Source organism: Oxyura jamaicensis, chromosome Z, assembly GCF_011077185.1.
Source record: "Oxyura jamaicensis isolate SHBP4307 breed ruddy duck chromosome Z, BPBGC_Ojam_1.0, whole genome shotgun sequence".
Lineage (NCBI taxonomy): Eukaryota > Metazoa > Chordata > Aves > Anseriformes > Anatidae > Oxyura > Oxyura jamaicensis.
Genome location: NC_048926.1, coordinates 21,140,038 through 21,154,043, shown reverse-complemented (window position 1 = coordinate 21,154,043; position 14,006 = coordinate 21,140,038). Strand labels below are relative to the sequence as shown.

At 47.3% G+C, this 14,006-nt stretch overlaps 1 protein-coding gene across 2 annotated transcripts in view; it reads right to left on the bottom strand.

Moving 5' to 3' along the window:
* ZSWIM6 (zinc finger SWIM-type containing 6) overlaps positions 1-12,485 on the bottom strand; it is a 111,766-nt gene extending 99,281 nt beyond the window's left edge. The window contains exon 1 of one of the 2 annotated variants that reach the window (XM_035309690.1): positions 11,872-12,485. In XM_035309690.1, coding sequence (XP_035165581.1) covers positions 11,872-12,421 — 550 coding nt within the window. In that variant the 5' untranslated portion in view covers positions 12,422-12,485. The remainder of the gene's footprint in view (positions 1-11,871) is intronic. The other variant, XM_035309689.1, reaches the window with a different exon arrangement.
* Between the last annotated feature and the right edge of the window lie 1,521 nt (positions 12,486-14,006).

Sequence of the window (14,006 nt, the reverse complement as noted above, 5' to 3'; positions counted from 1 at the left end):
ACAGCAGCCATCTCCTGTCCAGGCAGCAGTCAGTTCTTCACAATAACTTCAAACTCTCCGAAGTGTGACTGACAGAGTCCTGCCCTTCTCCGTGCCCCCTTCTGCCAGCCTCCTCTCCCTTGAATCAACACTAGCATTTACACAATAAACAAGGTAAAACTCACCTAGCAAGACCTAAATTCACAAGCAGGGACAATTCCCCAGCTCACCGTGCAGCTATGCAAGCCTGGCACAAGGTGTAAGCCTGAGAAGCACAACGTCCCTCTGACAGCAGCCTGCGTTTAAGGCAACCTGAAGCAGCCACGTGGCTTCAGGGTGAATGACACGGTGATCTTCACAGTGGACAAAGCTTGAAAATGACGATCATGGAAAAAACCTTCGAAATGCATGTTTAAGCACAGCAATACGTATTTGCTGTTCCGAGAATTACACAACGAGGCACAGAGCAGTGAGTCACAGCACAGTAAATGAGTCAGTTATTTCATTTACCATATTCATGACTAGAGTATTTCACAATGGAATACATTTATTTTGATAGGCCTGTTTCACAGCCTGTCCTTGGAAGAGTTCACTAGTGACAAGAGGGAGCAAGTTTGTTGGAAAAGGCTGCTGGAGAACAACTCTGAGCTCACAAGGAAGTGTTATGACCGCACTGTGCTGCTGTATCAGCAGCTTTCCTTACAGTGGCAGGCTTGGTCAATGAGGAATGTGCCCACTCCCTAGAAGAAGGGAGGGGGAAAGGTTGATAACTCCACAAAATTGTGACTGGAAATACAGTTTCAACTTCTCTTAGAGGATAGGTTTATGGCCTTTGTCATTTATAATCTTTGTAAGGCTGGTAACCTCGGTTTGCCTAGCAAAGACAGACAGACATCAAGCTTGTATTTGAGCTTTCAGCCTTTATTTATTGGAGACCTTAATCTGCTGGTCTCAGCCTTTGTTCGGTACACCACCTTCATACCCCAGCACGGGTTTTGTCAGTCAGCACGGTATGCTCTGGACAGCTGACAGGCACAGCCCGAGCTCATGGAGGCCCATCCATCGTCACACTAATTCCCAGTGCCCCATGCCCACTCCAGGACTCTATGAGTTGCAGCCACCACGCTGGACAGTGATGTTCAATACCTGCAACGCACAAGATATGTGGATCTCCTTTCACTTCCTTTCATATTTTTTCATGCCACACTCCCCCATTACCAGGCTCAGGACATTCATTTCTTTGCTCAGGTCTCATGCAAGGCAATCCCTCCCAGGCTGCCTGGCCCAAAATACAGCTAAAGACAACCCACACCCCGCCTACCTACCAAGCTCCACGTGTGCAATGCTAATAATGTCCAGACTTCTTTTCTTGCACTCTTAGGCTGCTGACTCCCACACCTCATCCACCTGTGTAACAACGCAAGCACCTCGGGCATAAGTATCGTGCCACTGCATTCTCCACAACCCTATCTTCTCTCTCCCACGTCCCAATAATTGAGTACGCTGAGGCCCTTGTCTGGAATGTGGTTCTACCATGGAGCATTTGCTGGTTACAGCGCAGTGGCCTCACACTGGAGCCTGCTCTCTCAGGTCTCCAGGAGATTTTTCTGGATGCATTCCAGGATTTGGATTGCTTTAACTTTCAGCACTTCTGAAAAGTGAAGACTCCTCTCCCAGAACTTTTGACCTTTACTGGCTTTTGTGGTTCTCCCTTTACTTCCTAAAAATCACAGCTTAGTGTCTCATTGCACAGTCATCCTCTGCTTCCTCCTTTCAGTAGATGTTTCCCAACACTTTATCTGTACTTCTTAACTTCCTTTTGTTATTCAAGGAGGGAGTGGAAGATGGACTTCGTTACAGACAGGGATTCACTGAAGTGCATGCCCATGATTCAGATCTTCCCATTTATCCAGTCTAACATTTCACTAGCTATCATTCCACACTTTGAGTAATCAGGGAGCAGCAGCTTTGATCTTACTGGCATCTTGCTCCTTTCCAGCTTACTCTCCACACTGGGACCATTCAGTTTTCTGACATCAGCACCCTTCCTTGTCCCCTCTGCATATGCAAATCCTCCCTTTTAAGCCAAAAAAAAAAAAAAAAGCATCGTTAGATCTTTCAGCTATTAAGATTAGAATGTTCACATTCGCTCCATGCTCCCAATCTTTACTAAGCATCTTCTGCCCCTAACAGTTTCAGGTTTGTCTTCTGTATGGCCTCTTATCCACAGAGGAAACTCCAATCCTAACCACCCCTGTACTGACACAGCCAGTTCTTCGCCTCCTCCTCCCTACCGTTGTCCAAATGGGTGCCTAATAAAGCCATGCGTCATTTGTCATCAGATAACCATCCTTTCCTCAATGCATACCCAGTCTTTATCAATATGTCAGCACAATATATAGCCCTGAAAAAAAAAGTGTCTTTCACAAGTCTGGGTAACACAAGTATTTACTACTGTGCAGGAAAAGAAAGGACATAAGAAACACACACTTGTCCTTTTTCCAATATAGAATGTTTTGAAATAAAGCCATTTATTGCCCCTTGATAAAACTGAAATTAGTATGTAAGGGTTGAGGTGAGAGAGAAGTCACTTCATAACTTTCAACATACCTTACAGTTTCAGTTTCAAAATCTACAAGGCAACTGTGCTTCCTAATCTGTTTTCCATTTCAAGCACCTTTTTTTTTGTAGAAGTCTATCCTCTTCCATGCCTACAATAATACCCACTGAAAGTAGACCACACGGGGGGAGCAGTCAGTCATTCAGACTATATCCTCATTAAATACCCTTCTTCAGACATCTACTGAGCACTTTGACCCCTACTTTATCACAGACATCACCACTTCCTCACTTCTCCTCCAAGCCTCTCATACATAAAGGTCAACCCAGCATCTTACTACCTCTCTTCTCCTCAAGTACATCTTAGTCAACAAGCCAAACTCTTGTTTACTCCTGAATGCTTCTTCACACCTGCCACCAAACAGCCACTTACATTTATCATTTACGTAACTACTCAGAAATTAAGCCTGTAAGTTATTGCCAAGATACATAACAATGTAAAGCTTGATCACTGAAAACTGTCAGTAAAACTAAGCAATGTGCTGCTTCTAAAAGGTCTAAGTAGCACTAATCAAGTTATTCTCAGCTTCCTTATCCCATCAGACTGCCAAGGCATCTGTTACATCAAGTCCTATTTCTAGTCACTGTCTACCATTCATGCATTAGTAGCACATTCAGCTGAAGTCATCTCTATTAGTTCATGCATTTAGATTTGACCAGGAAAGCTGCGTGACTGCTATCTCACATATCATGGCTTGCTGTAACAAAGAGCTAAAAAAACCACCACAGTTACACGTTTTGTCATCAGTCCGCTCTAGAAGCGAAACTGAGGTTTCATGCTTCTGCGTAATACAGCTATACCAAATCCAGCCACAGATACAAAATATAATGAACTGGATATTTTATCCCCAGGACACTAATTGTAGTCAGTTCACAAGGTTTCAGTTTACAACCTAAATTGATGGCAGAACTGAGACGCATTCTGCATGTGCAATATCAGCGGTACAGCCAATTGTCCTGGTTGTCATTGGTCGTAACACAGTATTTCAGAATAAAAGCATTGTGAGTTTCCTCCATGTAGCTAATATAGTAAACAATTCATTTTGACTATGGATTTTCCCCCATTCTTGAACTCTCAAAACCAGTTGACTCAGCAGAATTGCCTTGAAGAAGCCCAAATCATGCTTAATGTGGTCACCAAGGCCAGCTTTGTAAATACGCAAACCAGTGTTTAACTAAGACTACTTTTCAACCTCCCAAAGCAGTGCATTGTTTCCAGCAAGTACCAGAAAGCAAGTAAGTACTTCACTGAGGCAACTGCTGCTGTGCAAGTAAGCAGTCGCTTATGGTAAGGCTCTTCATGCAACCTCACTGACTAGCCCATGTTTTCCAGAAGACTTGAGGGTAATTATCCATAGCCATTTTTGTTAATGCATTCTTAATGCAGTCATTTCATCTGCCATCACTCCATGGTCAAAACTACAGGTAAGTGGCACAAATGAGCAGTTGCCAAATGTATGAAACTGTACAACCGTACTACACGCAGTTACTTACACTTTCCACGAACATGCTGTGATTGCTATCATTGACCACTGAATGAGGGTTGATGCTCTGTGAACTTCAGGCAGGTCAAAATATCAAAGCTCAATGTAGAAACCAAGTATTAATAAAACTCACAAGATGTTCTTGAGAAGGGTAAGCTAGAAGCCAATCTGATGGAGAGAGATTGCATGGCCACTGTGTCCACCATATGTAGCTGAACACGGGTACACAGAGAGAAAAGAAGCCACCAGCATAAAACAATAAATCAGACTTGAAACAGAAGTAGACGAGTCCAAGAGAGACAGTGCTGGTAAAATCCTTTAACAGAAAAAATTCCTTTTAACACAACATTAAAAACACAAAAATAAGTAGAATACATGCAAACTTGATCCTCTACTGTATTACAGGCTGCAAACTCATCTCAGACTTTTTAAAACAGTTTATCCAATTTTAAGTGCCTCAATGGTCAAATGTTCTTTATTTCATTAGTCAGTATAAATTAAACATCGTAGTCAGATGCACAATTCCTGCACAGTTCCTGCACTGTATTTGCATTACCACCGGCTGTCAGTAGCCAGTTAGCAGTTAAAGTTGGCGTGCATACAATAAAGTGTCTCATTTCTTAGAAGTCACACAGCTACATACATTTGATTTTCCTAGACTTTAAAATGATTGTTTGAATGTAATTGACTTTTGGCCAAAAAATTAAAATAAAATAGACACAATAAAGATGTAATAATGCCTGCTTCTGTGAAATTTCTTTCTATTATGCCACTTCTCCCCCACATATTTTTCCCAACAACCCCATAACATACTAGAGGCCTGACACCAATTAACAATGAAAGATGGCTTATGCAAACAGGCAAATTGATAACTATAAAGCAGGACAAAAGGTAAGTCACCTGAGTTTTTAGCACATTAATTCAGTAAATGAGCTTCTGATTTATCTGATCAGCTAGCTCTACTAGCGTGAACTTAAACTTACTGACAGGTTTTGCTGCATCCTTCCAATTAACGTCAGACCTTCTCAGCCATTGCCCATGCATTTCCAAAGCAAAAATTACTAAATATTTCAAGACTGTCAAACACATTCAATTGCAACAAGGAGAAAAGGGTTAGAGGAAAAAAAAAAGATTACGGCCACCTTCTTAAAGGGTGCAATGGTGCACATCACAATTACCTTAAAATATACTTTAAACACAGTTAAAGATGGCCCTCTTTCACAGTTTTTTTTTTTCCACTTTTCAGAAAGGTTTAATAAGAATAGGTAAGAAGCCTATGTTGGGAGACACTGCAGCCTACACTGAAATTGCATCAAATCAGAAAAGGTCTTTTGTACAGCCACTATACTCCTAACAGCAGGCCTTGTATCAGTCCGAGTTAACCACAAAGGAAAGCTCTTCCCTTTACGTACTAGCAGAAGGCTACGCTCCTCCATTCTGTTTACATGTTTGTAGAATTAAGGGAAAAAAAAACTCATTTTTGAGATAGTGACTTACATCACAAGTTTTCTAGACATGCTGGTCTTTCGTAGTAGGGCCAGGGCAACAAAGGCTGGATGCATGTGGCCACCCTGTCAGAAGGCATCGCAAGGGCACCACTAAATCACGGTAGTTGGCACGTAGCTACAAGGGGAATGCGCACCAGCACACTGCACCAGCCGACACCGCCAGCGATCCAGGCCACGGGAGGCCACGAGGACACGTCAAGAGCTGCGTGCGTATTCAGCTGAGAGAAGCGTTTTACATAGGTGGCTTCAGATAGTGAACCAAGAAGAAAAACTGGAAGTTCAGGGAGACAGATCTCCCAGCACAACAAGTGTAGTTTATTGGACAGTGCTCAAGTATTCACATGCTGTCAGGCTGACTGCATTCCAGGCAATCAGAATTCACATTAAATCTGTACCCTTGCTGCACATGAAAGCTTTTTAAAATTTCAAATTAGTTCTTGTCACAGACAAGCATATTCATAAATTAGGATAGCTATTGTCAGTTAAAATAGTTGGGTCCTTTTTTTTCCCTTTTCTTTTCTAGGAGCTGTAAATTCTCCTGCCTAATCCCCAAAGAAAACCAGCTAAAGAGAAAATAAGGGGTGTCAGCTGCATTCCTACATTACCACAGTTTGCACTAATGTTTTGCTACAATATTACAAAACTTCAGGATTTGTCTTGACATAAAAACTAGATTTCCAAAACAGCAGGTGACATTAAAACCCAAACCCATGCAGATACGTTTTATAGGGTGCCAACCAACATACCTTATCCTTCATCAATGAAAAACACTATGAGATAATACACTTCCTCTAAGTTGTTTTTTTGTTTTGTTTTGTTTTGTTTTTCAATCTATAACTTTACCAGACTCTTATGTAAGGGCTCACTTTTAAGAGATTAAAAAAGAGACAGCATGTGCTATGGCGAAACACAGTAACTAGCTAGTGATATTTAAGGAAAAACAATTTATCCAATGCTGACTTCTGAATAGCTTCAGCCTACCCTCACAAATATTGCTTTTAATTAACCGCTCATCTCAAAGTACAGAGAGAGACAGAGAAAGAGCTTCAGTTGCTGGCATGACAGCTGGCTCAAATCCAAGAATTACTACATACCAAAACATCTGATTGTATACAGAGATGGAATCACTTTCTTAAACTGAAAGCAAGCTTTGAAAATTGAAACTGTTTTCTTGCAAGTGAGGAAAGCCTTGAAGTTAGGGGGAAAATATGAAACTTCAGAAACAGGAAAACTAACCTAAAGTGAATAATGACAAATTTTGTTAGGTCAACCCCATATAAAACTTTATTTATTTATTTATTTTGTTTTGTTTTAAAAATTGTAACGGGAAGTGATTCACCAATCATTTTCTACTTAGAAAGAACTGAGTTCTAGAGCAGTAATGACACACTCCTATTACAGATCTATCCTACTATTTATAATTACATGGAAAGGCTCTATGAAGTTTTATTTCCACATCTTGGAAGCACTGTAAAATGCTTACTTTCTCTTGAAATCCCGGTTAGATATTTTTAGAAAAACTGAATGAAGGCATGAGTTGACCTGAAGTTTTCCACATTTATTAATCTGGTCTTGAAAGAAAGCTTTTTACCCCCTCCTCTTTTTTTTTTTTTTTTTTTTTTTGAAAAAATAAAAGAGGAGGGAAAAAGGTTTCCACAGAAATTATTCAAGGTCAAGGATAGCACATCAGAGCACACATGCATACACACTGAAAATAGCTTGTGCATTCCCTAATTAATACATTGCATTCCAAATCTAACAAGGAAACTGGAATGCATTCAGATGTTCCTCTTTCAGGAAGAAATACTTGAAAATGAGTTTACTTGTTTCTGTTCTGGAACTCAGAAATATTGGTAGTTATTTCTTAAAGCAAACTGAAACTGGAATCACTGAAGATATTTTTGCAAGACTCTAGTGGTCTTGGATCCAATTCAAAAAGAGTCCCGAAAAAAAGTCAGGCATCATTTGTTTACTCCCCTACCACAATATTGTATTAACAAATTTTGGATTGCTTGTTTTAGTCATACATTCCTAACCAAACCCCAACATCAGGCTGGCTGCTGAAGAAACCATGCTTGTTTCTTTGGCATGCCAGGAGATAAACTCTGCCTGTTTGAGGAGGAGTTTAACGCAACCTTCTCCCCGTGCAAAAAGGTCACCACACATACCAGGATACCAACAAGTTAATGCAGAACACTATGTTTGTATCTCCACAAATGACAGCCTTAGTTTTGTCACATCATTTAATATTACTTGCAATTACTTTTTTTCTTTTTACTAAAACCACGTGTCCTACAAAATTCATCAACAGACACATATTGTAAGTGTCGTTGAAGATCATCATGTCTGCTACAAGGCGCATTTCCAGCTTTGCTAGTAAGTTATACCTGGTGTGGTTTTTATCAACAGAAAGGTGTTTCACATTATACTGCTGGCACTCAAACAATTAAACCCTCAAAGAAGAGAAATTACGCTTGTTTTACGTGCTCTACAGTTCCATGTTGTTCTGGGCAAAGATGGCCATGAAGGACAAAAATGATTAACAGGAATCATCAAACACTAAAAGGACCTGAAAGTTGCTGATTACAACACATGTATATCCCATTCAGCCAGAATTGCAGAGAGCAGTTACCAGGAGGGTCTTGTAAAGCTTCTCTTCCTGGTTAAAAATGGCTTCTCCTGGTTTCGAACGCAATCACCACCTTGTAGCTCATGCTTGTTTAAAAGGAAAAAAAAGGAAGAAAAAAGGGGGGATAATTAGCTGGAATAATAGATGATAAACACACCTCTGAGTCAGAAGATAAATACTTCTCATCAAAAGAAAATTAGGAAAAAAGTCCCAAGTCTTAACTTAATTTAGGAATCAACTAAAGAAACATCCATGGAGTTGCTAGCATTATTTTACACTTGAGAAATTCTACTTTATTTTTCTTAAATAAAGCATTTCAATTGCACCCGTCTGATGACATTTCACTGAGGGGCTTCAGACAGGTGAACCCGCAACTCCGCGCTGACGACGCTTCCGCTGAACCCTTCTCCCCCAGACAAGGTAGCTTTCCACCTCCCAACGTTAACATTAATTCCAGAGCTGTGGTAAGCGCCAGTCAATTAATTCTTTACTTTGTTTCCCTTCCCTTAGAGTTTCTTCCCTCCAACTCACCCTCTTGCCATTCATACCTAAGAGGCATGACTACGGTGATTACAAAGCCTTACGCTACTGCGGAGAGGACTCTAGCACCTTAAAGGGAGACCCGTATGAGCAAGCAAGGTCCGTGCAGCACGGGCAAGCCAACCTCAAATTAGAGGCAGATGAGGATGTTCCAGGAGTACTTACACAGCATACCAAAAAAACACATCAGGTCCTTCTAACGCGGACGCAGCTCAGTGGCACAGACAAGCTTTGGGCCACTACAGCGAGAGCAGCCTGGAGCTGAAAGTCCTCAAGCAGGGGCACGGGGGCTTCTCCCCTTCTCCCCGAGCAGCACACGGGGTTCTCGCCAGGCCAGCTGCACTTCTGAGGGATGACACCTCTCGCTAACCCTGCCTGACAGCACCGCCGTGACGGCGGCATGGCACTGGATACTAATTCGGGACTAACCTCGGAAACCAAATATACACTCCACCAGCTAAAACTGTCTGCTTGCTCCTGGCATCTTCATGAATTTGGCCAAATGAAGCACAGCCGATTTCTAATTTTTCTTCCAGATTGTTGTATTTACCCAGCGCTTTCATGTTTAGACTGCAACTTTTACTAAAAATACTCTGCTTGAAATATATGAAAACACATAGTAGAAAAGCTCCATTTTATACTGTTGAAATGGTTTGTTCTAAGAACATACCTTCTATTTTTTTCCAGACAAACTAAAAAAAAAAAATCTTCACATCCAGTGAAAGATACCAAAAAAGCTACAAAAATCTGTAAGTTAGATGCAAGTACAATTTTTAAGACAACTTATCTGGAGAAAAATCCTTCAAAATGACGTAACGCTAATTATGATGCTAGGACAAGATCCTTTGACTTCAAATGGCTAGTGGACAACCTTACCGCCTGATAAGAACATGGATTGTGTGCATCACTAACGTGTCAACTCCCTTTTATTCTCTGCATTACACATGTGAGATGAATTGGGGGCACAAAGCAGATGCGTGTGGAGACTTCCAGGAGCATGTAGACACCAGGACTTTGAAATTCTATTGCTTGAAATGAGTTGCTGTGAAAAGATTGTCTGAATGTTTATGCGGGGCTAGACTAAAATGTAAAATTCAGGAGCAAATGGATCCATTCAACTACCAACATGAAATTTATGCGTCCCCCTCACAAATCACATCTGCGTCCCCTGTATATAGTAATAGTCAGTGCTACAAGTGAGTCTGTTACAACTGATATGTAATAAAATGTACTTTGTCCAATAGCTGCACTTTTCCATAGTACTACAGTAAACATTTACAGAGTTTCCATTACTCACACTGCAAAGAACATAGGTTCACATTTATATGGCTGCTAAACACGCGCTTACACAAACCCTCAATGCCACACATTCAGCTGCGTTACACGGCGCCGAGCCCGCTCCCCACCCAGCCTAACTCGCCCCGGTTGAGTTTGCTTTCAGTCGCACCTCCCTGCTCCGTGCCAGCAGTGCCCTCCAGCAGCCTGGCCACCCGAGCCATGGGAAGAGCCGAGGCGTTCGCTATCGATGGCTTCCACCACTGGTTTTTTCACGGCTTTCCAAAGGAGGCTTGCATAAGGTTGGAAAAGGACAAAAATAAAATACGTATTTTCAGCATTTGTTTGGAATGCGTGTAAGGGCTCCAGAAGCAGCAGTCAACACTTCAGTTGTATTTATGCATATTTTCTTTCTTCACGTTGACCCTTGCCAACATTACTCAACGCCCCTCCCCTTTAGAAGCTATACAAAAAGTTACTTTTTCCTTTCACAACTACTGACTGAGGCCTATTCCACCGCTGAAAGCGAGCGAGGCAAAGCCCACGCTGGGTGTCTGTCTCCTAGGGAAGATTGCATCTTTTATTTATCACCCCTTGGCTTTATTTTCACAGTGAATTCCTGGCTTAAATGTAATCAGCCAAGAAACCCTCCCTATGTGCACTCCTGTCATTCCTCATTGCTTGCAAACAGAATCAAGTGCAAGCAAATGGGGAAGAAAAAAAAAAAACTCAGTGCTGCCAACCAAACTAAAAAAGCCCTACTTCTGGTTTTGCCAGTCCTGGGGAACCACAGATGTGCCTCAGACCTTTGGAAAGGGAGAGAAAGCCAAAAGATGAAACTTATAAGAAAGTTAATTAGATTTAGAGCGAGGAAAAAAAAAAAAAGTGATTGTCTTGGAGCCGAACTCCCTCTAGGCTGGAGGGAAGGGCAGCGAGCCTAGGAACGGAACGGAGAGCTTCCCTTCGGGAAATAAATGGCCATGCAGAGCAGCCGGCAGGCTGCGAGGGGACAGAGCCCAGCACGAACAAAAGGCTCAGAGGACGCGCCGTGGGTGAAACGTATTAAAAAAATGATAATAATAATAAAAATTATGAAAAGAAAATACACACAGTAATTCACCAGGCTCTTTTGTCTGGCTTCCCCTCGGGGGCGGGGTGTGTGTGTGTGTGTGTGTGTGTGGGGGGGGGGGGGGTTAGGGGGGAAGGAAGAGACGCAAATAAACATGAAATGGGAACAAAGTGCCCGGTCGCCGCCTCCTCCGCGGGGCACCGCCAGCCACAAAGCACATCCCCCGTGGAAGTTGGGTCTCCCACTCGTGTTTTTTTTTGGGGGGACACCTCTCCTCGCCCCCCACCACCCCTACTCGGGGTGGTGGGGGGCGAGGAGAGGCGTTCCCCCCCCCCCGCCCCGCATGAATAGGGCACCCACCCCGTGTCCCTTTAAAGGCAGGCAGCGGGAGGAGGAAGAGGAGCCCCCATTGTCCCAGCAGCCGGAAGCCCCCCCCCCCCCCCCCCCCCATCCCCAAACCCGCCCCCGTGTGCCGCCTTCTGCTGATTCATTTCCACCGGCGGCGGCTCCGTGTGTGTGTGTGTGTGTGTGAGCGTGAGTGTGTGTGAGCGTGCAAGGAAGGGGGCACCCCGTCCCCATTGTACCCCCGGGGGGGCACGGCACGGCGGTGACCCGGATTACCGGGGGTGGGCGCTGCGAGGGGGGCAGAGCCCGGCGGGATTACCGGCAGTTAAAGGGACAGCACCGGGGGGAGGAGGAGGAGGAGGAGGAAGAAGGCGGCGGGGACACACGGACACGGGGGACACACGGGCGCAGATGGTGACTCACCGACTTGCAGGACGTTGTCCACGCAGCCGCCGTCGAGCAGCGCGATGCCCCTGCGGAAGGGCAGGCGGCTCTCGTCGGCGGCGGCCTCCGCGGCCCCGCCGGGCGCGGTGCCGGCCCCCCCGGCGGCCGTGGCGGAGGCTGCGGAGACGGAGACGGCGGAGACGGCGGCGGCGGCGGGGTCCTCGGCGCCGGTGTTGAAGGAGGAGTACATGCAGATCTCCCTCTCGCTGCGGGGGAACGACCAGTAGACGATCCTGCGCTGCACCGGCTCCGGGATGCGCTCGAAGCGCTCCTCCACCCGCTGGAAGGGCCACTTCTCCGCCACCTTGCGGGCCGCGATGTCCAGCAGCGACTCGGGGCTCTGCGTCTTGCCCAGCGGCAGCAGCCCCAGCGCGGCGGCGGCGGCTGCCGTGGAAGGCCCGGCGCACAGCGCCCCGCCGCCGGGCCCCCCGCCGCCGCCCGCCCGCTGCCCCGGCCGGCAGCCCGGCCCGTAGCCGGGTCTGCAGCACAGGCGCTTGGCGGGGGGAGGGAGCTGTCCGCGCTCCGCCATGATCGCGCCGCTTCTAAGCGGGCGGCGGAAGTGGCGGTAGCCTATAACCGGCACCGGGCGGACGGCCGCCGCCGCCGCCGGAGGACACGCCCCCCGTGCCCTTATATGGCGGCGGGGGCGTGGCCAGAGCCTCGCCCACGGGAGGGAGGGGGGAGGCGAGCGTGCCCCCGCCCGCACATACACACACACGCGCGCACACACAAGGCCCCCGCTGACGTCACGCGCGCGGTGTGGGAAAAAGGAGGCGTGGCCCCGCCCCGCCGCCCCGCCGCCGCTCCCCCTCCCCCCCTCCCCCCCTCCCTCCCCGCTGACGCCGTGCAGCGAGCGGAGCGTGGGGGCGGGGCCGCCGCAACCCGGTCACCTCTGCGGGGCTGTGCGCGCGCAGTCGGGGGAATACGGTAAGGGCCGGGCGCGTGCCGCGGGGGAGCGCGCCCACGCAACTCGCGGCATTACGGTAGCCGCGCCCCGGCTGTAAGATGGCGGCCGGGCGGCCCGCAGGTGAGGGCCCTCCGCCGCGCCGCCGGCACCGCCCGGAGCCCGGGGGGGGGGCTCAGCCGTTAGGTGGGGGCTGCAGCAGCCCTTGCGGGGCGCCCCGAGCCGGAGCGGCCGCCCGGTGCCTCAGCGGGTGCCGGGAGCCGTGCGGTACCGGCGCCGTGCCCTGGGAGCGGCGGCAGACCTTTACCTGCAGGTACCGAACTCCCCCAGCCCCGTCTGATTTACGTGTTTGTTTATCGCCGTTCGCCCGCACGGCGAAGAGAGCCCGTGGTTCTCAGCCAGGGCGTTCCAAACCGCAGGCGGCGGGCAGGAGCGGAGCCGCGGTCGGCAGCGCTCGCTGCCTGCCTGCCTGCCTGCCCGGCACGCGCCGCTCCGGGGATGCCGGGGGCGAGCCGCCGCTGCCGCTCCCCGCTCGTCGCGGTGGGCACGCGCGGTGCCGGGGGCTGCCGGGACACAGCCGGCCCGGCTGCGGAGGCGCTCGGGGAGCGGAGCGGGAGGCGGGGGCGTCAAACGCTGCCCGGGCCCGGCGTGGGTGCCGGGGCCTCTGGGACCGGGGCGGGGAAACGCGGCACAAACGGGAGCCTCGTGATGGCTCGTGGCGCCAGAGGAGGAACGCCTTGACTTTTGGTCGCATCACGAAGTCGTTGTTAATAATTGGTGACAGCCTGAGGCAGTTTCCCTTCTCCGTCGCTCTAGCGCTGTTTCTGTTTTAAACAAGCGTCTAGCGAGGCCGTAGAAATGCTCGTCTGCGTTGGGCCGTGGCTGTTCTTTATCAGGTCGTAGCCACCTGCTGCAATAAAAATAACACACTGGTGCTGCTGGGGGAATTCCTCCTGTCGTAGCAGAGAAGCTTTACAGTAAAAATTGAGGAACAGGAGGAGGGAGAGGTACGGCAATGAAAAATAGAACTTCCCTGACAGGCTAAAGTAGCCCAGCTGTCTGTTATCTCAGTCATTCTTCGGCCTTTTCAGGTCTTTTCTATTATCGAATTCACTTACAAAATCCAAGAGAAAAGCCTACAGATCCACTTCCTTCATCCGTCTACCGCTCAGCAGGAATAGCTACTTCCCATTAAGTCTATGAATATTAA